Source organism: Urocampus carinirostris, chromosome 10 (assembly GCF_059441175.1).
Source record: "Urocampus carinirostris isolate Australia breed hairy pipefish chromosome 10, RoL_Ucar_1.0, whole genome shotgun sequence".
NCBI classification, from domain to species: domain Eukaryota; kingdom Metazoa; phylum Chordata; class Actinopteri; order Syngnathiformes; family Syngnathidae; genus Urocampus; species Urocampus carinirostris.
In genome coordinates this window covers 33,269,274-33,296,459 of record NC_142358.1, presented here as the reverse complement: position 1 = coordinate 33,296,459, position 27,186 = coordinate 33,269,274, and the positions used below count along the sequence as shown (strand labels likewise).

At 39.4% G+C, this 27,186-nt stretch overlaps 1 protein-coding gene across 1 annotated transcript in view; it reads left to right on the top strand.

Moving 5' to 3' along the window:
• LOC148358785 (tumor necrosis factor receptor superfamily member 19-like) overlaps positions 1-27,186 on the top strand; it is a 51,562-nt gene that overhangs the window by 23,229 nt on the left and 1,147 nt on the right. Inside the window, exons 5-10 of the mRNA XM_088345531.1 lie at positions 4,827-5,005; positions 8,728-8,813; positions 20,557-20,721; positions 22,081-22,197; positions 22,842-22,932; positions 24,300-24,481. Of these exons, the coding sequence (XP_088201657.1) occupies positions 4,827-5,005; positions 8,728-8,813; positions 20,557-20,721; positions 22,081-22,197; positions 22,842-22,932; positions 24,300-24,481 (820 nt within the window). The remainder of the gene's footprint in view (positions 1-4,826; positions 5,006-8,727; positions 8,814-20,556; positions 20,722-22,080; positions 22,198-22,841; positions 22,933-24,299; positions 24,482-27,186) is intronic.

The following is a 27,186-nucleotide window of genomic DNA, read 5'->3' as shown; positions in this document are numbered from 1 at the left end:
GTTTGGGAGGGCGTCTGGCTCAAGGCTAAATAGAGAAAAATCGCAAGTGAAGTTTTATGGAATGTGGAAAGAGACAGAAAAGGCAGGACTCCCGCTGACGGTGTTAAAGACAGACCAGAAAATCCTAGGGGTAAAATTCAATGCGGATGGAGGAGGCGAGACCAACTGGGATGACGTGACAAGGAAAGTTAAGCAAAAACTTGTTTTTTGGTCACTAAGAAAACTGACAATAGAGGGGAAGGTCCTAATCATCAAAGCGATCATCCTCCCAATGCTTTTGTCAATCAGTTTAATTTTTATGCCTAAAAGAAACGTGCTGTTACAAATGGACCGAGCCATCTTTCGCTTTGTCTGGGGCTCAAAGTGGGAAAGGATAAAAAGAGATACAATGAAAAAGAAAAAGGAAAAAGGGGGGAAGTCATATCGTCACGTCATATTGTCAAATATAAAAAAATTGTGAATATGCTTGATGGCTGTGTTTTGCTGCTGTTGGTGTCAGTGGATTTGTTCAGACCGAGAACAATCGACTTTGGCCTGGACGGATCTATTGACACTAACAAAGATGTTATATAATGAAATTGTGAATATGTTTGATTTTCGAGAAGGTTTGTTCAAACCTCACTTTGTGTTTGCTGTTAAAAACGTAATATTGGAATATAATATTGTGAATGTGCTTAATTGCTGTTGAGATTGTCATGATTGTTTTCTGTTTTTAGTGTCAATAAATTTGTTCAAACCTCAAAAAAACTCTTGTTATGCTTGAGTTGTACTAGAATCTTATTTTGTTTACTTTGCTATTGAGGGTTGCGGCCAATGTTCCCTCTAATTTTCCAAGGGTCTGAGCGTTCACACAAAGTCGGTGAGCAACGCTTGAAACAACAGTGAGCAACAGCAACCCCAAGTGTGGCAATTAAATCAATATCAAACATGTCCAAAACTTGACATCAAATTACATTTTGCTGAGTTTCCGGCAGGGCAAAATTATTTTTCTCTTTTGAATGAATTGACTCATGTACTATTGCAAAGGTTGTACGGCCTACAAACGTCGTTTTCACAAGATTTCCATTTCTTTTTATTTCCTGATATATTTTGTCGCATAATATTAACATTTTTGGGGGCTTATTTAGTCGGTTGTAAGATACAGAACTGTACTTAATCACAGTTTTTAGTGGAAGTACATTGTGTACAAGATTCACTTGATATAATTGGAAAGTATTTGAATGCAACACAAACTTTTTCTTCTTTTTTCAGTGTTTTTTTTTCTCCTTTTTTTAAAATTCCTTTAAAAAAAATCTCATAGTGTTTATTTATTCCGAGCTTTTACTTTTTTCTTTTTGTTTTCTATTTACTTTTTTCCTACATTTCTTTCTTTTCTTTATTTCTGGCTTTTTTCAGAAATGTTCCTTCTTTTTTTCTCTTCCTTTTGTTTCTTTCTTTCTCAGCTTTTCACTACTTTTTCAATTTTGGTATTTTTTTCTTTTTTGTTCTATTCCCACCTTTCATTAAGTCATTTTGTGCATAATTTTACTTAATATTTGGTCATGTTGGGATTAAAGAAGCAAAAAAAACCCGAAGAGCCGTTTAGGACCCGAAAGAGCCGGTTCCTTTTAGTGAGTCGAGCCGAAGAAGCCGGTTCTCGACAAACTCTACTAACTTTACTCAACTTCGTTCTACTTCGACTCGACTTCAAAATACCGCATTTAGGACACAACGTCAGGGGAACCCGTGTATTTTTACCTTCATGCACTGTAACTTTGACTGAAGTCGCTTCTTAATTAGTAATTTTGAGCCCTCATTTTTGTGCGCTGGCTAGATTTTCTTGTGCGCTGAGAATGTGCGAGCAGTGCGCAATTGCGCACGCGCGCGGCTTAGAGGGAACACTGGTTGCGGCTGCATTAAGTTGACAACACTAAAGTAATTGTGCTACACTGTATCTCATCTTCACTGCCAATGGCGGCTAGAAATGTCAAAGATCAGTTTTAAATTCAGCACCATTTATATTGCATACTGGAATGTTGGTGATGGATTTATAGTTTAATAAGCAATCAAAATAGGAGAGAAGACTTTAATGGATTTTGATCTTGCAAGAGGAACATGATAAACGCTTAATAACGGTACCAATCACGCAAAATCGGCTTTATAAGCAATCTTCTTGGTGTTCAATTGTTAAAATAGAGAAACAACAGCGTGCAGGTGCTCAGTTATTGGCAAAATAACCCAACCTTTCTTTGCAAGTGTAATAGTGAGAATAGAACAACCTTGGCGTTGGAAGCATTCGTCATTACAAGCAGGCAGAGTAAAAACAATTGTAACACTCGTTTCAAATGCACATCAAATATTATTCTTATCAGCTGGCAACGAGTTAACTGGGCTGTGAATGAATTTAGCAGCAAAACAGTAGTCACCTGTTTCTCTTTGGTGGCCATTTTGCTATTTTCACTCCCTTTTAAATAACATGAAGGTTTCACCAAATAGCTTTACGAACCTTCACACATCTAAAAACTGAATTTTGATTAATATTACATCAATTCAATAAGAGTTACAATTCAAAATCCACCCGTTTTTTTGTATCTATTGAGCGGACATGTTGAGAATACTGTTGAAAGAAGATTATGTATGTAGAGGTACCACTGTATCTAGTGCTTTTCAAGTCACTGAAGACCTCCCAAAGTGCTTTACAATGTGCTTCACACTAACCCATTCATACACACACACACTCCCACATTGAAAGCCAGATAGGGGTTTGTGTCTTGCCCAAGGACATTTATACAGAGGATCTGGGAATTGAACCTGCGACCTTGCGGTTCCAAAACGAGCATGGTTCTGTTCAGTTCTATTCACAAACACTCAGGCCTCAGCTAACGATCAATCATGGTTTGCCTGGTTTAGTTTACACCTCTAAAGTAATTGAACCAAGGGGACAGAGTGTTTAGATAGTGATGAGGGAGAGTCTTGTTAGGAGGGTAGTCAGGAAAAGGGGATCATTTTACCCGGGAGTGAGTGACCAAATAACGTCGATAGACATTAAAAAAAAGAGGGAAAGCGTGAGAGATAGGGAGAGAACCCACCGGGACACAGGAACCAGAGTGCAGGAATGTGACATCGACAGCATTGTTTTGAATAAATGGGAAGATTGTGGCGGTCCGCCAGGGTTTAATTGGTTCTGGCAAAATGTCTCATTAACTTGTATTATTAGGAAATATAATAAGAATTTTAAACATATCTGAATGCAAAGTTTTAAGATTTCTCATTGTATAAATGCCCAGATTAGTATTTGTTATATGTACTGTATCTCTGTCAGTCACAGGTAATATCACAGGTAAAATCAGTCAGCCCCTCCCCCCGTGCTAAAGCGTGCACCCTCACTGACTCGGTTGTCTGTCCCGCCCCGCCTGCACTGTGATTAGACGGCTGTGTAAAATGTGATATTGATGAGCATCGCGTTTTCCCAAAGTGTAACATTTTTCAACTTTCTGATGGTGTTGCGCACCGTTTCTTTTGTCACATGGGCTAAGGAGCTGATGCCTAGAAGTTTTCTGTAGCATCGCATCTCCATGGCCTGGATTTTCTTTTCCATTTTTGCTGTGAGAGTCCATGTCTCGCCAGCGTAAAGGAAGATGGAAGTAACCAGCGCTTGCATGGGTCGGAGTCGTGAGTCTGATTTCACTGCTATGTTCTTGTCCCAACAGATAGGTTTAAGTCTGGCAAGCGCGGCTGTGGTTTGAGTTATCCTGACCATGGTTTCTGGTTCAGACACCTATTCTGATATGACATTTCCAAGATATTTAAATTTGGTGACGGGTTGTTGCTCTCTGGTTGATGGTGATGTTTGTGGTGATACCTTGGGGTCATTACTTTTGTTTTTCCTGGGCTGATTTTTACCCATACTGGGTTGATACTTTGTCCAGACAATAGACCAGATCTGTAAAATCCTGTTTGTCTACTGCCAATCCGGCAATATCATCAGCAAAACACAGCAAGCGTAGAGGAAGATGGAAGTAATCAGCGCTTGCATGAGTCTGATCTATGATTTCACTGCTATGTTCTTGTCCCTCCCGATCGGTTTAAGTCTGGTGAGCGCGGCTGTGGTTTGAGCTATCCTGGCCATAGGTTCGGGTTCTGACCCCTCTTCTTATATACCAACTCCAAGATATTTAAATTTAGTGACAGGTTCTAGTTTTCTGGTTGATGGTGGTGTTTGTGGTGATACATTGGGGATTGTTGATCATTACTTTTGTGTTTTTCTGTGCTGATTTCCATCCCATACCAGGTTGATGCTTTGTCCAAGCGATTGAACAGATCTCTAGGTTTCTGTCTCCTCCCAATCCGGCAATATCATTAGCAAAACAGGGGTTGATGATGTCAGTGATGATAAATCAATGTACAGACACATAATACCACATTTAGACTAGTAAAGGCACATACAGCATAATGTTTTTCGAAAATCCTATGGGTTGACTTCCACTTTGTGTTTCCTTTACTCGCTAGCCTCTCTATCAACAGGACACCGAGGGTATGCGACAGAAAAGACAAATCACACAAACACACTATTATAAAAGTGCCACGATGCACAGTGGGCGTTCCTCAGGGCTTTTCTTATTCAAATGTTTGACCTTGCTACTTCCTCCACTGAGTCAAGGCGATGATTGCCAGTGTAAGATACACTCTCCTAAGAGGCGGGCCATTGTTCTCCTCTGATCCCACGAGCTAGGATCAGTCTTTAATTCCGCACAGCTGGTAGTCCACGGAAAAAGGCTTTTTCTCACCGGCTGCACACACCCCGGCTCTCACCATGTGCGTTTTTTTTTTTCTTTTAATCCCTTCAGGAATGCGGCTTCGGTTATGGAGAAGATGCCCGATGTGTGCCGTGCAGGTCCAGTCGCTTCAAAGAAGACCGCAGCCTCCAGAAGTGTAAGCCTTGCCTGGACTGCGGACACATCAACCGCTTCCAGAAAAGCAACTGTTCCACCACCAGAAATGCCGCCTGTGGAGAATGTTTGCCCGGGTGAGAGCACAAAAATTAGACCATCACACAGTGTTCATTTTACCTCGAAAAAGTGATGGGTCCCGAGGACTCGCATGTTCAAAAATCTATGGGTCTCAACAGATTTAGTGTTATTTTGAAATTGATAATATAATATAAATCTATATATTCATTCAGTTTTAATCATCACCGTTTATTGATAATACAAATCAGTTATCACTTCAGATTTTTCAGTTCACAATATTGTACATTATACAAAATAACATTGCTGAAATATTAGTCTATAAATTCATGCAGTTTTAATCATCACAGTTAATTGGTAATACAAGGCAGTTATCACTTCAGGTTTTCAGTTCACATATTCTTCGTTGTTTGCTGTCCCGCCACAGTTGTAATGCCTTCTCAAGGTCCAATTGCAGCAACGGAATTTCCGTAGCTAATTTGTGGTTTTCATTGTCGTGGTGCCGATCGAATGTGCTCTTCTGAAAGTTTGTATTGCGAAATGGTTTATGCAATCCAGTTTTTTTGTCACGCTGGGTACACGCATCTCAGAACATGTAGGCTCCATTATCATCCTCCTCATAGCGTAACCAGGAATATAATTGGCAGAAAAGTCCTTTTCTTGCTAGGAGTATTCTTTTTTCTTTCGTCGAATCGTTTGCTTCAACACACGTGCTTTCCTTGCCGGAATTATTGCCGTTGTTTTCACTCTCTGCATTATGTTTCGACTTATTACTGACACTGATAAAAGGCCAATTTTGTGTTGAATTTTACCTAATACTGTTTTTTTCGGAGGCATACTTAACCTTCACTCGACGACAAGCACCAGAACAATGACGTAATCTCGAAGCTACGAAATCTCGTTTGCCGAGATCGGCGTGCAGACAAAATCTAGAACCGCGAGACCAAAACAACAATGGCAGATCTGCCTGACGAAAAGTTTGGAGTGCGATAAATCTTTGTTTACAAAAAAAAAGTAATCGGGTAATAATGTCAATTTTGTGTCGAAAAAGTTGCGACGCACGTTGATTCGACACTATGCGTCCCCAGCAAAAATGATGCGTCTAGGACGCGGGCAAACGAGAACACTGATCACAAAAAGAGAATCGGGGAAAAAATCATAATGACTACAATAATCGATACAATATATATTATACCATGTTTCTTTATTAGTTGGCACAATAGCCTAATATGTAAAATGTACCCAGTTTGCGACCCGGCGGAAACATATGTTAGCCTAGAGAAGGATGGGCGCAGCCAGGATGTACTTGCCCGAGACACACCACAGGAAATAGTGCCCTTATGATCCGTGTGGTTAAGGGATCGGACCAACCAACCATATATTATTCATATAGTAATGGTTTCCATGTGCCATCATGCGCACACCCGCATTCAGACAGGTCGCCATACTGGATGATTTTTTTATTCTGTTTTTTTTCTCTTCCTTTTCTCTTTCCCTTTCTCTGTCTTCCACTCATCTTCTTCTCCCTTCTTACTCTCTTTCTCTGTCTCTCCCTTTTACGCTTTCTTTTATTCTTTTTCTATACTTCACTGGCTTTATTTTTCTGTCTTATTCTTTGTCTTTTTCCTACTGTCCCTCTTGTTCTCTCTCGTTCTCTCTTCTTTTTCATATCTCTCATGTTCTCTCTTTTGCTCTCTCTCTCCTTTGTTTTCTCTCTTGTTTTTTTTATCTCTCTTGTTCCCTCTCAATCTCTTTTTTTCTCTTTCTCTCTCTCTTGTTCTCTATCTTGCTCTTGTTTTCTCTCTCTCTCCTCTCAAGTCAAGTCATGTCTATTCATCTTTCGCTTTTGTTCTCTCTCTCTCTCGTTCTGTTTTATGTACTAGTTCGGCCCCCGTGCTCGTTTTTTTTCTACTATGTGGCCCCCGTGCTAAAATGAGTAGGACACCCCTGGTCTACACTGTTATGTTATTAAAGCGTCGTTCTTCTGTCTCCCTTATTTAGTTTCCTCTCAAGGCGGGAGAGTAAGGAATTGTCCACAAGGAGGCGACGAACACGGTTATCGAGGCTTAGCAGAGCAGACCTAACAACCAAATCGTATCCATATGTAGCCGTGTGTTCTAAACATTTAGTAAACATTAAGTGATTAGGAACACAACGTTATATTAGAATGAATAACAGGGAAACTTGGTTGTATTTGTTGTTGACTGTCTTTAAACATGTGACTTAACCTAACTTGTCAGGTCAAACATTTGCTTTTCCTGCAAGAGTGCTAGCTAAAACTTTTTACAGAACTTGGTCTCTTCCTGAGGCTAGCTAGTAACTATCTGTACTTTTCGCTGATTCTCTCCACAAAAGTCAAAAACAGAAATGCTTGTTACATCGTAACTATACAGCCTCAAACTCCCACTGAACTAGTTTTTAACCTTTAACTGAAACATCTGCCTTGTAGTCTTTGTGAAATCATCTTTTAGACATCAAAGAGCATAATCCTACAGAAAGACAACCCGAAAAAAGTAAAAAAAAACTAACAAACATGACAATTCGTTAACATTTAATGGAGTAACGGAGCCTGGGAAGTTCGTCCCACAAAACCACAATGTAAACATGCACATTCAACATGGTCGCCACCAATGTTCCCTCTAATTTTCCACGGGTCTGAGCGTTCACACAACAGTGAGCAACAGCAATCCCAAGTGTGGCAAGATAATTAATTATCAAACATGTCCAAAACTTGACATCAAGTTACATTTTGCGTTTCCGGCAATGCAAATTTATTTTTCTCTTTTGAATGAATTGACTCATGTACTATTGCAAAGGTTGTACGGCCTAAAAATGTTATTTGTTCTTAATATTCTTTCACAAGATATCCATTTCTTTTTATTTCCTGATATATTTTGTCGCATAATATTAACATTTTGGGGGTGCTTATTTAGTCGGTTGTAAGATACAGAACTGTACTTAATCACATTTTTTAGTGGAAGTACAATGTTGGCAACAAGATTCACTTGATATAAATTATTATTATTATTTGATTGGCACACAAACTTTTTCTTCTTTTTTCCGTGTTTTTTTCTACTTTTTTTTAAGTTCCTTTAAAAAAATCTCATTGTGTTTATTTTTTCCGAGCTGTTACTTTTTTCTTTTTGTTCTCTATTTACTTTTTTCCTACATTTCTTTATTTTCTGGCTTTTTTTCTAAATTATTCCTTTTTCTCTTCCTTATGTTTCTTTTTTCTCAGCTTTTCACTACTTTTTCATTTTCTTTTTTTTTTCTTTTTTGTTCTATTCCCCTCTTCCTTTAAGACATTTTGTGCATAATTTTACATAATATTTGGTCATGTTGGGATTAAAGAAGAAAAAACAACCTGAAGAGCCGTTTAGGACCCGAAAGAGCCGGTTCCTTTTAGTGAGCCGAGCCGAAGAAGCCGGTTCTCGACAAACTACTAACTTTACTCAACTTCGTTCTCCTTCGACTGGACTTCAAAATACAGCATTTAGGACGCAACGTGAGGGGAACCCGTGTATTTTTACCTTCATGCAGTGTAACTTTGACTTAAGTCGCTTCTTAATAAATAATTTTGAGCCCTCATTTTTGTGCGCTGGCTAGATTTTCTTGTGCGCTGCGAATGTGCGAGCAGTGCGCAATTGCGCACGCGCGCATCTTAGAGGGAACACTGGTCACCACCACCCGGGTTGCCCGGTTGTAGACCACATGATTGGGAACCCTCTATACAACCTGATTGTCCACATTTTGAGAAAAATTTGAATTGTATTCTCAACAGATACTACAGAAAGACCAAATTGAGTGGCTTCCAAGACATGGAGTGTATACCCTGTGGAGATCTCCCTCCTCCGTATGAGCCTCAATGTAAGAACTTTTCTCATTATTCTCTCTCACAATTTGCTTCTCATGACCTAAGTCAAACATCATTTTTCACTGCCACGGAGTGGTATCCATTTTGTACGTGTGTTAACTATTCTCAACTCGAAAACAAATATGACTAGAACGGTTGTATGCCATTAGAGCATCACTCTTGGGTGGTATGTCCCTTTGTGGCGAGTCTTTGGCACATGAGAATGGAAAAAACCAGAGTAAGACTGAGTCCAGATGGAGACTAAAAATGCTGATTCAGCAAAACTAAATGTGCCGAGTCTACTTTTTTGGGGGGAGATTTTTTTTTACATATGTTTCATATATTAGTTTTTTGACCAAATGGTTTTTGAAGTACGACAAAATCAAGCACCAGAATCATAAAAAGGTAGTTTTTAAGTACAAGAAAATGCAGTTTTAGGTGGAAAATAAGCTAGTTTATGAATTATAAGAAAATAACATTATTTTTGGGGTTAGAAAATAAGCTGATTTTGACGTTTCAAACATTCATACAATTGTTGTGTACAAAAAAGCTATTTGTTCCTATTGAAGAAGATGACAAAAATATTAAGCAAGACTAAGAAGCTAATTTATACAAGATATTTGTAACACGATGGTGCTCGTTACTGGTAATTAATAAAACGTTTTTGCCGTTGAATAAGTGGACACGAGTTTTTAGAAGAGCAGGGAGGAAAACTGGAACGGATTGATGCATATATGAGCACCAATATTGGAGATTTGGGGTGAAATATGAAAAAATACTATCGTTTTTGGGCTGACATTAGATCCGCAGTGGCTCAGGAGGTAGAGCGCTCGTCTTGGGATCAAGAGATCGCAGTTCGAATCCCGGCTCCTCCGTGTTACATGTCGAAGTGTCCTTGGGTAAGACACTGAACCCCTAATACCCCCAATAAGCAGGTTAGCGTCTTACATGGCTGCAATACAAGGCCGCTATTGGGAAATGTGATGCACAATGTAAAGCGCTTTGGGAAGTCTTGACTTGAAAAGCGCTATAAAAATGCAGATCATTTCATTTCATAAAGAAAGAAAGAGAAGAAAAGTAATACAGCAAATAAAACAGAGCGCCTTGGGCTGGTTTAGGCCACATCAAGTGAAAATATTTCAAACTACCGCCCATTTTGGCACTATTTTTTGTCTCACGGGCTGGATTCAATCCGTTTGAGGGCCTAACCCGGCCCGCAGGCTGCATGATTGACACCCCTGACTTAAAAGCTTTTATTCTGTTCGTAATATAACCTTTTTTATGTGCGATTGGACATGAACATAGCAGTGAAATCAAAGATCAGACTCATGCAAGCACTGGTTACTTCCATCTTCCACTGGACATGGACTCTCACAGCAAAACTGTGTTTTGCTTATGATATTGCCGAATTGGCAAAAGCAGTGTTCTCGTTTGCCCGCGTCCCCGCGTCCTAGACGCATCATTTTTGCTGGAGAAGCATAGTCTCAAATCAACGTGTGTCCCCGGGACGCAACCTTTTTGCCACAAAATTGTCCTTATTACCCGATTACTTTTTTTTAACAAAGATTTACTGCACTCCAAACTTTTCGTCAGGCAGATCCAACATATTTGTTTTGGTCTCGCGGTTCGAGTTTTCGTCTGCACGCCGATCTCGGCCAACGAGATCTCGATGTTTAGTGAAAGGAAGTCTTTTTTTAGAGAACCGGCTTTTTTGGCCCAACTCATTAAAAAGAGCCGGCTCTCAAACGGCTCACTTGCTTTGATGATTGATATTATGAATTATGTTGTATAAAGAAGTTAAGAAAAAAAGGAAGTATAAAAGGAGAAAATAAAAAAAAGATAGGTTTGTGGTAATCCCTTTAATGGGCATATTACCAACAATAATTTGATGCAGAAAATGTATTAATAATTTGATGATTAAAACTGAATGAATATATAGATTTATATTATATATTTGTGGCCGATTTACGATTTCAACCTCGATAACACTAAACTTTGGGGACCCATAGATCTCTGTTGGTACCCATAGATTTTTGAGCATGCGAGTCCCTGGGACCCATCACTTTTCAGAGGTAAAATGAACACTGCAATAGACAAACAGGAACTCTGAGATCTGGTCTATTGCCTGGACAATGTATCAACCCAGTATGGGTAAAAATCAGCCCAGAAAAAACAAAAGTAATGACCAACTGTCCCAAAGGTATCACTACAAACATCACCATCAACCACAGAAAACTAGAATCTGTCACCAAAGTCAAATATCTTGGAGCTGTCATATTAGAAGAGGGGTCAGAACCAGAAATCAGGATAGCTCAAACCACAGTCACACTTGCTAGACTTAAACCCATCGGGGGGGACAAGAACATAGCAGTGAAATCAAAGATCAGACTTACGGAAGCGCTGGTTACTTCCATCTTCCTCTACGCTTGCGAGACATGGAATCTCACAGAAAACTGGAAAAGAAAATCCAGGTCTTGGAGATGCGATGCTACAGGAAACTTTTAGGCATCAGCTACTTAGTCCATGTGACAAAGGAATCGGTGCGCAACACCATCAGAGGGCACATTGGACCCTATGAAGAACTGCTGTCAACTGTGCGCAGATGGAAGCTTCAGTGGTATGGTCACAAGATCATCAGTACTGACCAAGATAATTCTCCAGGGCACAGTCCAAGGAAGCAGGAGAGGGAGACCAAAAAAGAACTAAGCCGATAACATTAAGGAATGGATTGCTGCTAATGACTCAAGAACAGGCCAGGGACCTTCAACAGTGGAGAAGGCTATCCAGAGTTCCGTCCCCATTGGTGCCCTGACAACCCATGCGGTTAAGGGTTAATCCGTGAACCGTGAGCCACACAACTGAGGGAAGGGGTCGAGCGAGGCTGACTTTCCACCCAACCTCAGATTCAATTACTGTACATCTCTCCTCCGGCCATTAGAGGTAGTTAATAAATTTCAGTTTTCCACCAAAAACAAAAGGGGAAAATCAAGGCAAACCCTTCTTAATAGAATGTGACCTCCTGTTTGTGGAGCGAAGAGCAGCTGTTTCCAAAGAAACTCTTGGCCAGCTGTTACCTCAGTTGTGTTTAGCGTAAGCGTGATAAATATTTGGGTTTTAAAATCGCCCGTGCTTGAAAAAAACCCCTGTTATAATCCAACCGTATTCGGTATTAGAGCTGCAACTAACAACTGTTTAAATAGTCGAAGAGTTGAAACGATTAGTCGGATTATCGTTCTTTTTTTTCTTAAACTTAGCATGATTTTCATTTAGTTATGTAGTAAATGATGATCAACAAAAGATAAATGGGCACGATGAAAAATACTTTTAACATACTCAAAATTGTATTCAAAATGCAAATTCTAAAACCGATTTGGCACTCAGTCAGTAGAGACATGAAACCGTAAATCAATCTCTGTCCATTTCTTTTAGGGACAAGCAAATGAATAATGAATTCAAATCAAGTAAACATTATTCATCCCTGCAAACCAAGAGAGGCACATTAGCAGCAGTAGAGCAGTAAATAAAACAACTACTGTAAATTCCGGACTACAGAGCGCACCTGATTATAAGCCGCACCCACCACATTTTGAGAGATTGTCCTCTTGTGCTTACACAAGCCGCACCTGTATACAAGCCGCAAGCGCCCAAATTAAAAAATGTAACGTAATCATAAAATTAACCCCAACCCAACTTTGAGTCCCGCGATTTTAACTGAACACGAAGTTCACAGTTTAAAAACGACAGCCGGCAAAATAACGTAAAACGATACCGGTAGTTAACATTGGTTGCAGACCTGCAGAGTCCGGGTCCCGTTAAAAGTAATCCAAGGAAAAAAAGTGTATATTTCCAAAGGTAAGGGTGGGAAAAATATATATCCACTGTTGTCTGCCGTGTCCACAAACACTCACCTTTACCGCTCCCCACTTCTTGTCATCCCCCGCGTCTGTTCCGCCCCTTATTTTTAATTGGTCAGTGCAAGACTTATCAGAATAAGTGTCCAAAATAAATACAAATAAATACATTACAAAAATATACAGTTGCAAATACATATTATACATGTTTACACATATTTACAAAGAAAGACGGTACCCCGAGAGAGTTTTCAAAGCTTTAATAATAATATTATAACTTTCATCCCAAACAATGCCTGTGAAGGGTAGCAAAACGCTACTAGAAACACGCTCGCAACACAGTGAACTGATCTGTTAAAATAAACAATCCATTCTTGCAGAAACCACGGTAAACCATCCTCATCTACCTCCTTATAATTGACGTCATCAAAGTGGTCTTCCCCAGTATGGGTAAGAGACTTTGTCATATAGACGACGCTCTACGCTCCATTAATCAAAAACACGCTAGCAACACGCTCGCAAGGTAAAGTTTGCGTGCAGTAGCTCTGTTTCCTTCTTTATCGGACTGCTCGATTGCGTTTAGCTTGTAAGCTGCGTCATGTGCCTTGAATTCGAGCGCCGCTGGCGGCTGTTAGAAAAATTACATAAATTGGCCGCATCACTGAATAAGCCGCAGGGTTGAAAGTTTGGGAAAAAAGTAGCGGCTTATAGTCCGGAATTTACGGTATGTCCATTTTATGGAGTACTGTACATTCAGTGGTCAACCATAAAGTACAACGAAAGCACTCGATTCTCAACAGTTTGAAATAAAACGTTTTTTACCACTGACGTTTGTTCTTCGGACCGTATGCATTTCATTTTAGATACGTTTTTCAGGGACAGTCTGGTTTAACGCTCGAGCTGTTTTTATAGAGAAATATACGCGTGTAAAACATACAATGCATGTCATCAAAACCGTATTAGCTTGAACAAGTCATTCAAATGCCCAACGTGATCTTTAAATGTTAGTGCGACACCAATCGACCGCTACTATACGCAGGGTTGGGTAGGGTTACTTTAACTGGATTACTTTCGATTACTTTTGGATTACTCCAACACCAAATATGCTAATAAAAGACAAAGGAAACTAAATATGAATAAAATTATGAGTAACAACACGTGGTAAGCTTTCTCTCCCGGCTTTGATCTCTTTGATCCCTGGCAAAACTAACACAAAATGCGACAGAAACAAAATGAAAATAAATCCAAACAGCTTGCCAACATCATTTTTGCCGTTCCATGTATTCCGTTACTCCCCAAGCCTGCACAAAATTTAGTAATTTTATTCATATTTAGTTTCTTTTGTTTTTTATTAGCATATTTGGTATTGGAGTAATCCAAAAGTAATTGAAAGTAATCCAGTTAAAATATCCCTACCAACCCTGACGATACGGAAGGTCTGCTATGCAAACGTTGCAAGTCGTCTTTTTATTGACAGTGTCAAGGCTAAATTGGCCCAAAACTCTTGGACCGCGTCATTGATGTTGATACTGCAAGTTCTGTATGTTTATGTTACCACTCCAGATAGAGACGCCAATGCCTATTGCGAATGCGCGACTCTCACCGGGGATTTTATACATGTAGAGATGCCTCAGTGTGTTTATTGTTGACTATTCCTTTTATCAACTTTCAAACTTTATCGTCAAATATGCCATATGTTCAACATACGACAAAGACGGAATTACCTCTGCTTTCTCATGTGCAAACATCCAATAAAAAAGACACATTATACGAATAACAAAAGGCCACAAGGTTTAAAAAAAAATTATGCGTATAAAATATAAAAATGTATTAGGTTTGGAACAAATAATGTGCCAAGTATTAGCTGGAATCTAATTAGAGCAGTTTTGCATTGATTTGGCAGAAGACTGAGGTGTGCAAGGAGGTAGGTTAGGGAGAGTTTAGAGTCTCGACAGCCTGATTGAAGAAGCTGTCCTTGAGCCTGCTGTTTCTGGCTCTGAGACTCCACAGTCTTACTGAAGGCAGCAGGTGGATGAGACTTTGAGATGTGTGGGTGGATTCACCCGTAATCCTGGTGGCTTTGTGGGTGAGGGGGGAATTGTGTTATGCAGAAGTGGCATGAGTGGGAGATCAGAGAAGTCTTCTCTGCTGTTCTTACGAAGCGCTGCACAATCTTTGGGCAGGACATGGTGGAGGCACCGGATCTGGTCAGCATGCTCTCGATGATGCTTTTGTAGAAAGAGTATGATAGGGTTCGGGGCACTTGGTCTTCTCAGTTTTTGGAGAAAGTACAAGCGTTGATCGGCTTTTTTTGCCAGGGATGTGATATCGTGACGTCAGGACAGATCCTTGTTGGTATGCGCACTCAGGAAACTGATACTGCTCACCCTCTCCACTGCAGCATCGTAGATCATGAGTGGGACATGCTCGGTGTATAATGTTGACATAAATCTCCTTGGTTTTCTCCACATTCAGGTTGAGGTTGTTGTCTTTACTTCCAGGAGACCTACCAAACGTCAGAGAATCCTTGCAGCCCTATTAGTATGAAGTTGTTTTTGGTTGCTGTCTTGGACTTTATTGATATTTGCCTCAGCTTTCCTGATGTCCAGCTATGCGGTGTCCAATTGTGATACCAGAGAAGGCCTTGGAAACGAAACAGCCATTGTGTGAGATCATAGCTGCCACTTGGCTCCTACAGGGGTTCCTCAATAGAGCTTTTCCAAATATTTGAAAGCCTCGCCATTTCCATCCGGCGTCCTCTGGAGAAGAGCGCGGAAAACAGAAAGGCAGGATTATGCTAATGGTTCTCGATGGCCTGCAGCGGCAATGCAGCTGTGCAGTTGGGTGAGGGGGAGGCGGTCGGGGATTGATGCCCTAGGGTGCAGATTGTAAATCTTTGTGCAACGCCTCTATTCTTTCTCCTTCTTACTCTCCACTGACTTTTTTTGGGGCAAGTCAAAGTGAGATTGGCTTTTATGGACTGCTTAAGCCTCTTATGCAGCTGTCTCCAAACTATGGCCAGCCTCCACTTTTGGTCCGGCCCCCTGAACAATACCAGAAAGCTTTGCGTTTTCGGTTATAAAGGGTTTCAAACCCGGGTCGCCGCACAGAGTGCGCCAATCTCTTACCACAGGAGTACCAGCGATATGGGTTTTATCTCATTATCACACTCGCTACCAGAGAAGAATGTTAATTTCGTTGTGCATTTCACTTCTTGCAATGACGATCAATTTGTCACTTTCAGTGCTTAGAATTAAATAGGAAAACAGAATAGATTTGTTGGATTTACGCATAGTCCTGAGGGAGCTACAGCTTCTGTTGTAGTCATAAATCTGGCAAAGCCTATGAAATCAAACCATATAACACTTGATTTATTTAAGTAAGGCAGTGCCCGTTTTTTCACGAACTTGAAAAAGAATCTAGGCTGAACAGCTTTTGTGTGAGCAAGCTGCAGTGACAGCTTTGATAATCTGTTGTATAAACTTCAAACGCTAGACGTCATCCACTTACTCAATCATGTCGACGCACTTCAAAGCTTTTTACACACACTCACATGAAGCATTATTACTTGTACCGCCAAGCTTTCGAGTGTGTAATTCCTTAAAAGCACATTAAGCAAACTTAGCGCTAGATTAGTGTGTTGTTATTTCTTCGGCTGGACCCCCCAAGCTTGAACCTTTCTACTAAGCCCATTCATAGTTATCCTAAAAGTAGTGGAATGGTTATCAGATATATATCTCAGTCAACAGGAATCAGTTAAAAAAAGTGCTCATTAACATTGACGCTATCTATTTATGTTAGCTCCTGCACAGTTCCCAGTACATGAGCTGCTCGAACTGTTTACATTGAAACAGTGATGTCATTTAAACGCATTATCAAAAGTGTCAATGCAGGAGTCTCACATTTACCTGGAAACAGAGTCCGGGTGAGGCTGTACAAGTATATCACAAGAAAAGCTCAAATAAAACTAAAGTTCACAAATACCTCTATTTTAACACAGAATAAGATAAAAAAAATCTTAAAAAATCATAAGGAAATCAATCAGGAATAATTAAACAAGATAATAATAACACAGGAGATATCAACGACTGAAGAAACCGCATAAAGTTGCTTACTAGAAAAAAATTAATTCCTTCTGTTCTTTCACTTTTAACTTTCTAAACATGAACGGAACAGTAAAAACGACCCAGGAGATTTTTAAAGGAAGAAAGCATTTTTGTTCATACATAAGCCGCACCTGACTATAAGCCGCACGTGCCCACATTGAAACATAAGATATTTACAAAAAAAAAACTAAAACCATAACCTCTTGACGTTGGGGAAAAAACCTGCGGCTTATAGTCCGAATTCTTCAGTACCACCGTTAAACCCCGTGTGAAACATGTGCAAAAACTTGTACTTCTTTTTTGGGGAAAAAAAAGAATAAATACAGTATTTTATTTGCTTGACTTTATGACAATATTTATCACTTATATTCAAACTAGCTGTATAAAAAACCATGAAATTAGTTTCAGTATTTGTGTGAGTATTCTGAACTAAACACATTTATTTAGAAATCTCTTGTATTTAACTGCAGAGATACTCTGTTACACATAAGCCTCATGTTGACTTAATTGTAAACCGCTAAAAGCTTTCTAACATTCCCGCATGGTGTTTTACGAGCATGCTAAGCAATCGGAAAGGAGTTAGCGCGAGGAATTTTCCCTCGTAAAGCGAGAGATGCGCCGTTTTTTTTTTTTTTTTTTTCAAGTTCGGGGTCAAACGCGCTGACTTCTGTTCAAAGCGCTTGCAAATCAAAGCTCCAGACTTGAGGCGAGGGGGCCCCGGGGGGGCCCGGAGGGATGAGTGCGGTTTGGTGAGCCTGTTTGTGCTGAGATACAATCAGCAGGAGAGCTTGTCTTCTATGGTTTGTTCATTTGCTGCAGCTGCTCGGTGTGTGATAAGACTTTTGTGTTTGGGAGAGAAGACCGTGATCCTTTTGGAGGATTTCACCTGCATGACGGCCACAGATCCTTGAAGTCTTCAAAGACATTGAATTCATTATTCTAAAAATAAGGCTTTAATTGGCATTCAAATGTCTTGAATGCAATTTTTGAAAGTCTTAAAAATGTGAACATATTAATAAGATTTATATTTGTTTGAACTAAATAGATAAAGTAGAATCAATTTCCTGTTTTTAAATTTCACTGATTTCTACATTCGTGGCAAAATCGGGTGACCACAACAATGAAACGATCAAAACGGTGATGTGGTTTCAGTCGAGCCTTTAAGTCATGTTTATTTGTAGCCTTTAATCACAAGGAGTTTAAGTGCTGCACAGACCACAGATTATTGCAAATTACAGACTATTCTTACACCATCCCCTGATCTAAAACCTACATGAGGGCAAGGGAAAACTCAAAAACCTCAGGATGAGTCAATTCAAGTCATGTTTATTTGTATAGCCCTTAATCAGGAGTCTCAAAAGGCTGTACAGACTACAGACCATTATTACACCATCCCCTGATCTAAAACCTACATGAGGGCAAGTAAAAAACTCAAAAACCCCAACATGAGGAAAATGAAGAAACCTTGAGAAGGGGCCGCACATGAGGTAATCCCCCTTCCAGTATAAACAGGCTGCAATGGATGTTGCAATATCGAATAATACACGTATATTGTCAACAGGAAATACAAATTATTCATAAGCTAGAGAATAGAACTATGTTTTAAACAGTTCCACTTTTTTTGTCGACTTGGTCTTAAATTTGATTTCAAAAGGAGTTAAAAAGTCTTTAAACGCCTTAAGCTGTAAAAACTCTGTTTTAGCAATCTGTCTTTCAAGAGCACGTCTTTGTTGACCCTTTACATTCACGTGACCTAACCAAGTGACGACACTATGACGGACGGCAGTAAACCATAGTAAACAATAGGTATGGCCAGGAAACAAAACAACCAAAAAGTTATTTTATTCTGTCGGATGACGTGGCTCACCTTGTCCAAAAGCACAAATAGCCCTATTTAGAGAAACTGAGGATAGCATTTGCAGGGCTAGCTAGTGAGCCATACAGTCTTCCTCTTGACATATTCACAGATCTGACGGAATCCTCCAGTCTACCTGACTTCAGTACATTGATGTACCATTTTATATATGTGCAATAGTTTTCAGTGCATGTAAGCACTTTTACAACTCTAATTATATTCTTTTAATTTTCAGTAATTTGAGTTCTTTCAGTATATTTGATTACATTTTAGTTCTTTGACTATGTTCCAGTAATTGTAAATACTTGGTACTTTGAGTACTTTACAGTACTTTGCGTTTCCGAACTTTGAGTTATTTTGTCTCAGTATGTTTGAGTACTTTTTAGTATATTTCAGTATGTTTCAGTACTTTGAGTATGTTTCTGTATTTTGGTATGTTCCAGTGATGGTTCCTAGTTTTAGTTATTTTCTAGTGCATTCCTGTATGTTAGAGCACTTTTCAGTATATCTAAGTGCTTTTCCGTAATATTCAGTAAGTTCAAATACTTCCTTGTACTTTTAGTTATTTTCAAAATTGCTAGTGTTTTTGAGGACCTTTCAGTATGCATGAGTACTTTTGAGAGTACTTTGTAGGACTTTTTTAATTATTTGTTTTTTTTCAGTGCGTTTGAGTATGTGTGAGTATTTTTTTTATAATTGTCTTTACTTCCATTCTTTTCAGTACTTTTCTGTATGTATGTGACATTTTCTGTACTTTTTAGTATTTTTCAGTACATGGATCCTTTGAGTACTTTTGGGTACTGTTCAGTATTTTAGGGTACCTTTTATCACTTTTCAGTAATTTGAATATATTTCAATAAGTTTTAATACTTTGAGTATGTTTCAGTGTATGTAACATCCTACATGCCCACATTTCTTGTGTAAATATTGTGTAAATTATAACCTTATCGTCTTTGTTTTTTTATCTTCTTTGTTTTCTTTTATCCTGTTAAATGGGAAACTGGAGTGCCACGCCCAATTTCGTTGTCACAATATGTTCAACCCATTTTGTAACAATGACAATAAAGGTATATTCTATTCTACTCTAATTATGCTGTTGTATTTTGGGGGAACCTTTACCTATTTTGGGTACTTTTCAGTATGTTTTTGTATGCTATGTGTGCTTTTATATACAGTGGAACCTCGGTTCGCGACCATAGTCTGTTCCAGAACCCTGTTCGAAAACCGATTTGTTCGATCACCGAAATGATTTTTCCCATTAAAAATAATGTAAATCGTTTTAATCCGTTCCAACACCCTGAATGTTTACTCTGAATGTTTAACGTAAACTTAAAGCGAACCCAGGCTAATCGTACGTTTGCATTATCGTAATCTTCCGTACGAAAGATTGCGCTAACATGAACGTGTAAAAATACAAAATAAAAGGGATAAAGAAAAGAATTATGAATAGGATTTCTTACCTTTGTGGTGGTCAGCAGAAGGCGCAGGTGGACGGTGGGGAGGAAAGTTATTGTTTGGAAGGATGTTCTTTTCTCTTAAAATACCGATCTAATGACACTTGCTTCTGCCTTCTTTTTAGCACTTTTCTAAAGTGACTCATGACAGGCATAATTAGGGGCTAAAACACTCCGTACGCCTATATTAAAAGCGAAAGCAAAACGAAGCACGTCCGCACGCGATAACAGTTGGTCACGAAAAGAGCGATCTACACCCGTACGCCGCTCAGCATCGCACCCTAGCGTACGCACTCACGCATTACCGGCGTTCGAACTCCGATTTTTTGACCGAACAGCGAAGCAAGAATTTCTCGAAATTTTGGGTCGGACTCCGATTTGTTCCAACTGAGAGGCGTTCGAAAACCGAGGTTCCACTGTAATTGTTTATACTTATGTTTTGTGAATTTTCAATATGACTAAGTATTGACACCAACTGCATGTGTGTTTAGGCAGCGGGCGAGTTAACCTGGTGCCGCTGCCCCCGGTGGTGACCAGCCCTGGTGACATGGCCCTGGCTGCAGTCATCTGCAGCGCTCTGGCGACGGTCCTACTGGCCCTGCTGGTCCTATGCGTCATCTACTGTAAGAGGCAGCTGCTTGAGAAAAAGCCCAGTGGTAAGCCGAAAGTTGGCAGTGAATAGAATATATATATATGTAACCGCGGTGTACCTGTCCCACCAAAGACCCACATCCACGCTGGACTGGATGATGAGGTTTTTATTATAGTTGCTGCAAATGAATGAGTCAAACACGTGATTAGCTTCTCTGCTGGCTTTGATCTCGTTGACAGCTCGTCGTAGACTGCCCAAAACATATCAAAGAGCTTTCTTTTCAATTTACATAAAATATATTTTAGAATATCAACAGGGTTGGGTAGGGTTACTTTAACTTGATTACTTTCAATTACTTTTAGATTACTCCAATACCAAATATGCTAATAAAAGACAAAAAAAAAAATATGAATTAAAATTATGACTCACAACACGTGGTAAGCTTTCTCTTCTGGCTTTGATCTCCGGCAAAACTAACATAAAATGCGACAGAAACAAAATGAAAATAAATCCAAACATCATTTTTGCCGTTTCATGTATTCCGTTACTCCCCAAGCCTGCACAAAATTTAGTAATTTTATTCATATTTAGTTTCTTTTGTCAGCATATTTGGTATTGGAGTAATCCAAAAGTAATTGAAAGTAATCCAGTTAAAGTAACCCTACCCAACCCTGAATATCAACCATCACAATACATGTTTACATCCATTTTAACAAGATACTTTTAACAAGAGATCGTATAGTGGCTTTTTTGACGTTTACAATGAATTCAACTTATTTTCTTTAGTCTGAATTTTAACCAACATCATCCTTTTTATATATATGAGAAAATAGAAATAATAACAATAATGAGTATAAAAATGGGTACAATTTACCTGCAAATGAATGAGTCAAACACGTGATTAGCTTCTCTGCTGGCTTTAATCTCTATAAGGGGAATTAGCATTTTAGCACAACATGCAACGTCCGGCAAAACTAACATAAAAGGCGACAGAAACAAAACGAAAATAAATCCAAACAGCTTGCCAACATCGATCACATTACTGTGCGTGTTGAGAGATTTGTCAGCTGTGGTTTTAATGTTTAAAATTAACTTTTTGCGGAGCACCAAAAGATCGTGTCTTACCGTTGACAGCTCGTTGTAGACTGCCAAAAACCCCGCCTTCCGGTCACATGTCAAAAGCCAAACCAAACCCTACCCCATAACAGCGGGTGGCACTGTTGGACTCATCATTGCAGGACATTTGCACAAAAACTATACAACATATTTCAGCAGGAATTTTAATAAAACAAAAGTTATTATTACACCCGTTACATATATATATATATATATATATATATATATATATATATATATATATATACATATACCCCAATTTGTACATGTGCATCAGTATTCTTGTTTTTATAACTTGTTTCTCCAGCGACGTCGTTGAGGTCAGAGGACTGTCGGTACATTGGGGCCGAGTTGTCCTGCCTGGACCCGCGCTGGCTCCAGGACTTCCCCCAAGGAGCCTGCTGCCAGTGTCACCTTGCAAACGGTACCATAGGTCACACTGAACTAATGATGTGTATTACCTGTCATTTAATTGACTACCGCAAATTCCTGACTACAAGCCGCTACTTTTTCCTACATTTTAAACCCTACAGCAATACCTTGCAGCTCGTTCATCTCTTTATATTTATCCGTGAAGCGGATCGTCGTTGACGCGGAAGCATTCCCCGCCCTGGGAGGACCGGGGGACTTGTTTAATGAAAACAAAGCATAGCAATTTCTGCCAAGTGCTCTAAATGTCAAAATGAAGAAATTCAATCAAGTGTCAATCAATCAAGTGCGGGTAAACGGCCCGAGTAACTATGACTGCCTTTGGTAGCTAAATGCCTCATCTAATTATTAAAGCGCATGAATGGATGAACGAGATTCCCACTGTCTACGGTTATGATTCCGCAAATGAGTGTCTGTCACGACACATCTCACTTTTTAGATTTTTAAAAAAAGAAAATGGGCGTGAAAGAGTTTATTTTTATGGCTGCTTACGCCTGCAGCCTAAAATCCAGCGACGCTTGTACGAAAATGTTTCATCCTTAAATTCGCTCATGCGGCTTTTAATCAAGTGCGCTCTTTAGTCCATACACACTGTTCACAGTTGAAAGATGTCTCATAATTTCGCTTTGTGTACGTCAGGTCCAGTGCATGTAATCCCAGCGCTGTGCTGCGAAGACACTGGCAGTCTGGACAATGCACGCTTTCGCTCTCACGGCAGCCTCGACGACAGGTACAGTAGCAATCAACACGCCTGCGACAACCAAACTGGTTACGAGGGATTGGGATTCTAATTTTGCATCCTAGTAGCAGGCCTCAGTTCACTTTGGTATAAAGTGGCAGACCTGAATCTGGAACCAGCTGTGTATTGGTGGGGAGCTGGTTCATTGAAATGTTTTGTTTGCGAACGAGTCGGTTTCTGAGCATTCACCAATACGCCTTTTCTTTCGGCGCATTAGTAAATACTATATTCGGAATCACTATCTAACTATGTTAGTCGCCATTTTGAATGACACACCCACTATAGTTACAATATCCATGTATCACACGCGGGGCAAATAGGGCGGCTGAAACAACAGCGAGCAACTCTTTAGACGCTATTTTCGATGGCATAGCCGTATCAATTCTTCCTTCTCATGCAAACTTCTCACAAGACAATAGAAAATAATCTCAATTATTATGTAGTTATGTTCATGGCATTAAGATGTCCAAAGACGCTAATAAGCTTTTATGAGTGGATGCAAAACAATGGCACTGTATGAGAGTCAGAGGCCCTGTACCATAATACACATATAGATTCAGATTTGAGAGTTAATGGTCTATAGAGGGTATAATGATTTAAGTTTTACTTTTAATACGAAACCCCACCTTTGCTTGTATTTGTTTGTGTCATATTGATGGATTTAAACTGTAAATAAGTTATTCTACTGTTGCATACTGTGTATATTCTTGCTTAGTGTGCCATTCTCACCTAGTTCAACAGTAGTAATATTGTTGATACGATAACATGTTGTTGTAAGTTTTAACAGGTGTTGATACGATAAGATGTTGTGAAAACAGATCTCAAACTGTTTTTTTGTCACTCCTCCTCCCTTTAGCAGAAGAAACATGTAAACTAGGGCGTTCCTAATACAATAAAAAGGCAAGGACGAAATAGACTTTTTCAGAGTGTCTAGTAGACTGTAATAGGCAGTCTATGGTCAATTCTCCTTGCAAGTAAGTCATACTTACGTCTCTGTGTCTTTGAGTGCAGGTTTTTATTACAAATGTTGGGGTTAACCTAACATATATAAAAACAAGGGCGCAGTGATATAGTCAAAGTGCAACTTACAAACTTCTCTCACTGCTAACCGACCCAACAGCAGCGTCATAAAACTGTTTCAGTTCCCATAGATTCTATGCAAAGCCGCTTGCATGCCATGCTAGTCTGTGATACCAAAGGGACCGGGCTGTCTTATGCCTCGCGTTCTGATTGGCTGAAAACCAGCGCTGGTCGATCGATAAATTGAACTTGAAATCTTTTTTTTTTCAAATCGTTGACGTAAAGTACCGAAAACTAGACTGTCGATAATTTCCACCCACTTGTCTCGTGTTTAACAGAAACTCGGAACGCGACAAGGAATCGCCGAGCGATCCACAGAACGGAACCGCGGGAGCTTTTTCGATCGGCTTTCAGGATCCAGGAGCCTACGAGATAAACGTGGGATCGGAGGGAGAACCCGGCCCGAGCGAGAATCCCCTCGGGCTAAATCAGACAGAGCAGCCGCCGTCGACTACAAAGGGTAAGTAAGCTGACCTTTTACTTGGAGCAGCCTTTTTTGGTGACTCTGATTTGAGGGCGATGGTACTTTGGATCTCTCGGTTGACATTTGAAATGAGTTGCCTCAAACCAAACTGTTAAAAGAACTTGGTTGTCGGGAAAAGTATGTGAGGGCAACATGCTAAAGATGAAGGAATTTAATACAGTGAGCCAGTGTCTGTGGCGTGGGATGCATTCCAGGCCCGCATGCAGTAGGTGAGAATCTGCCGTCGAAAGAGCATAATCTTGTAAATATTTATTTTAGCCATCCCATCTGTTTTAAACACTCTCATACTCGCACTTGCACGGTAAATTGTGCTTGCTTCGAGCGGCTTTCAGTAAAACAACAGCGTTAACGTTTATTGCATCTCATTAAAGGGACAGTGTGTCTTATTTGACCACTTGATGTACCGTATTTTCCGCACTATAGGGTGCACCGGGTTATATGCCGCACCCCGAAAAAAATAGTTTTTGGTCCTATATTTGACATATATAAGGCGCACCGGATTATAAGGCGATACAATGGGAACGTCGACAAAACAGTCAGATAGTTCAGTCCAACTGATTACCCCCTTAACATTCCCAAAGCTTGCAAAGAAGCAAATACGTGTCGTAGACACGTGCGGATGCGGTGTCCGTACGATGTCACTCAAATGCATCGTTCCAAATATCATTCAGAAGGTTAAAGTCTTGAGATTCATTCCTTAGTTTCTATTTTCTTTTTCGCTCGCAACTTTAATGTGCATATGACAAACACTTTGTTGTTGAATTGAGTTTAATTTAAAAAAAGACCCATCACAGAAACATCGATATCACTCTGAAACAAGATACTGGGAAAATATATAGCCGGAGTAGCTCACCGAAGTCGTTGTGTTCAATAATAATGTGCAACCATGGTCCTCTTATATCCGTGAGGGTAGTAAATCCAGGAGAGTAAAATATTTACAAATACAGTACAGAAAAGTAAAATACTGTTTTCTCTATGCCGTCAACCCAACATGCTATTCACATTCATCTTTTTCGGGCAATTGCAGGCTTTGTTTTGCCCCTTTAGCCTATGCCAGCCTGTAAATGATAAAAAGGATCTGCTCTCTTTACCTCCGAATAACTTTAGCCAATAGTGATCGATTCAAATGATGATTGACACATTGGTTAGCCAATGAAACGCCGGTATATAAATCCCAGCATACACCGCGGACTACTTCGCCTTCGGGGGAAAATCTAGTCGGGGGCTGCTTTCATTAGTTGCGAGACTTTGCGACTTAATATTGATCCATATATAAGGCGCATGGTCAGCTTTTGAAAAAAATTATACTTTTAGGTGCGCCTTATAGTGCGGAACATACGGTAACTGTATTGTGTCATGCAACAAAGCAAAATTGTGAACTACAGATACTGAAAGCGACCAAACTGCACTATTTTTCTACTCTTCTTTTCTTTCTTTTTGTTTTTGGGCACCCATGGAAGCAAAATGGCTGACAATTATGTCCACTCCCTCTAGGTCAGGCTCATATAATGTAAAATAAATTCCAACATATTTTTATATAACAGTCCATGTATTTTTGCTTATTATTCAAATTAATATTGTTTTTTTTTTTAATGAATGACATTTCTTTTAACACTAGGAGGCGCTGAATATTACACGCTACCCGTTTGAAATCTGCTAGCATATACTAAAAAAACAAACGTCTTGCAAAAAAAAACCTTTATTTTTTTTTCTAGATTTTGAACTTGTATTTCCTGTACATTAATAAAAATTGCAAAATGGTTTGTTTTATTACGTCATTAGTAAAATAAATGTTTTTAATGTATTTATAATACAATATAAATAGAACTAGAATAATTTAATGATAAATTATAGTTAAAAAATCAAATCAATGAGTTAAAGGAACCGGGGTTCTACGATTTTATTTCAAATAAAATAGTAACATTTTTCTAGATTGGTAAGAACTTAAATTTTAGAGTTGTTACCATGAGCAAAGTTATCTGGTCTTAACTAAGCAATATGATTTACCATCTCCGGCCAGTATGAAGTGGAGCAGACCCTCACGTGTTACCATGAAAAACATAGTGAACCTAGATGAGGAGACAGCACAAGAGGATTTCTTCTTTAGAGGGGGGCCTTGACAAAAATAGATTATTTTTTTTTTGCCCATTTTAATGATATAATTCATATTTTTGATAAGTTTTTTTGTATGCTATAGTTTACATACTGCGTTCTTGCTCTGTCAATAACAAGTACCGTTTTGCCACTTTGAGCCTCCGTTGTTTGTAATCTCCCTTGTCCATTGTAGCACTGCACAATACAGCGACATCTAGTGGTCAAGAAAAAACATGGTTATGAAATTTAAGGTTCCATATTCGTAAATTTGACTGTCTCACCATACACGAACCTCACCACACGACACTGCTCAGAATATTGAAAGAGGCTCTTACATGCGAGGCACAATGCACAAAATTTCCGATTTTCTATACCGCGCCCTTGCTCTACCAATGAAATGATTAATGAACTGTAGGTTTATTTATGCAGCACGGCAGCTGAGTGGTTAGTGTGTCCGCGACACAGTTCTGAAGACATGAGAGTGAACCTTCCTGTGTGGAGTTTACATGTTCTCCCCGTGCTTGAGTGGGTTTACTACGGGCACTCCGGTTTTCTCTCACATTCTAAAAGCATGCATGCAACGTTTT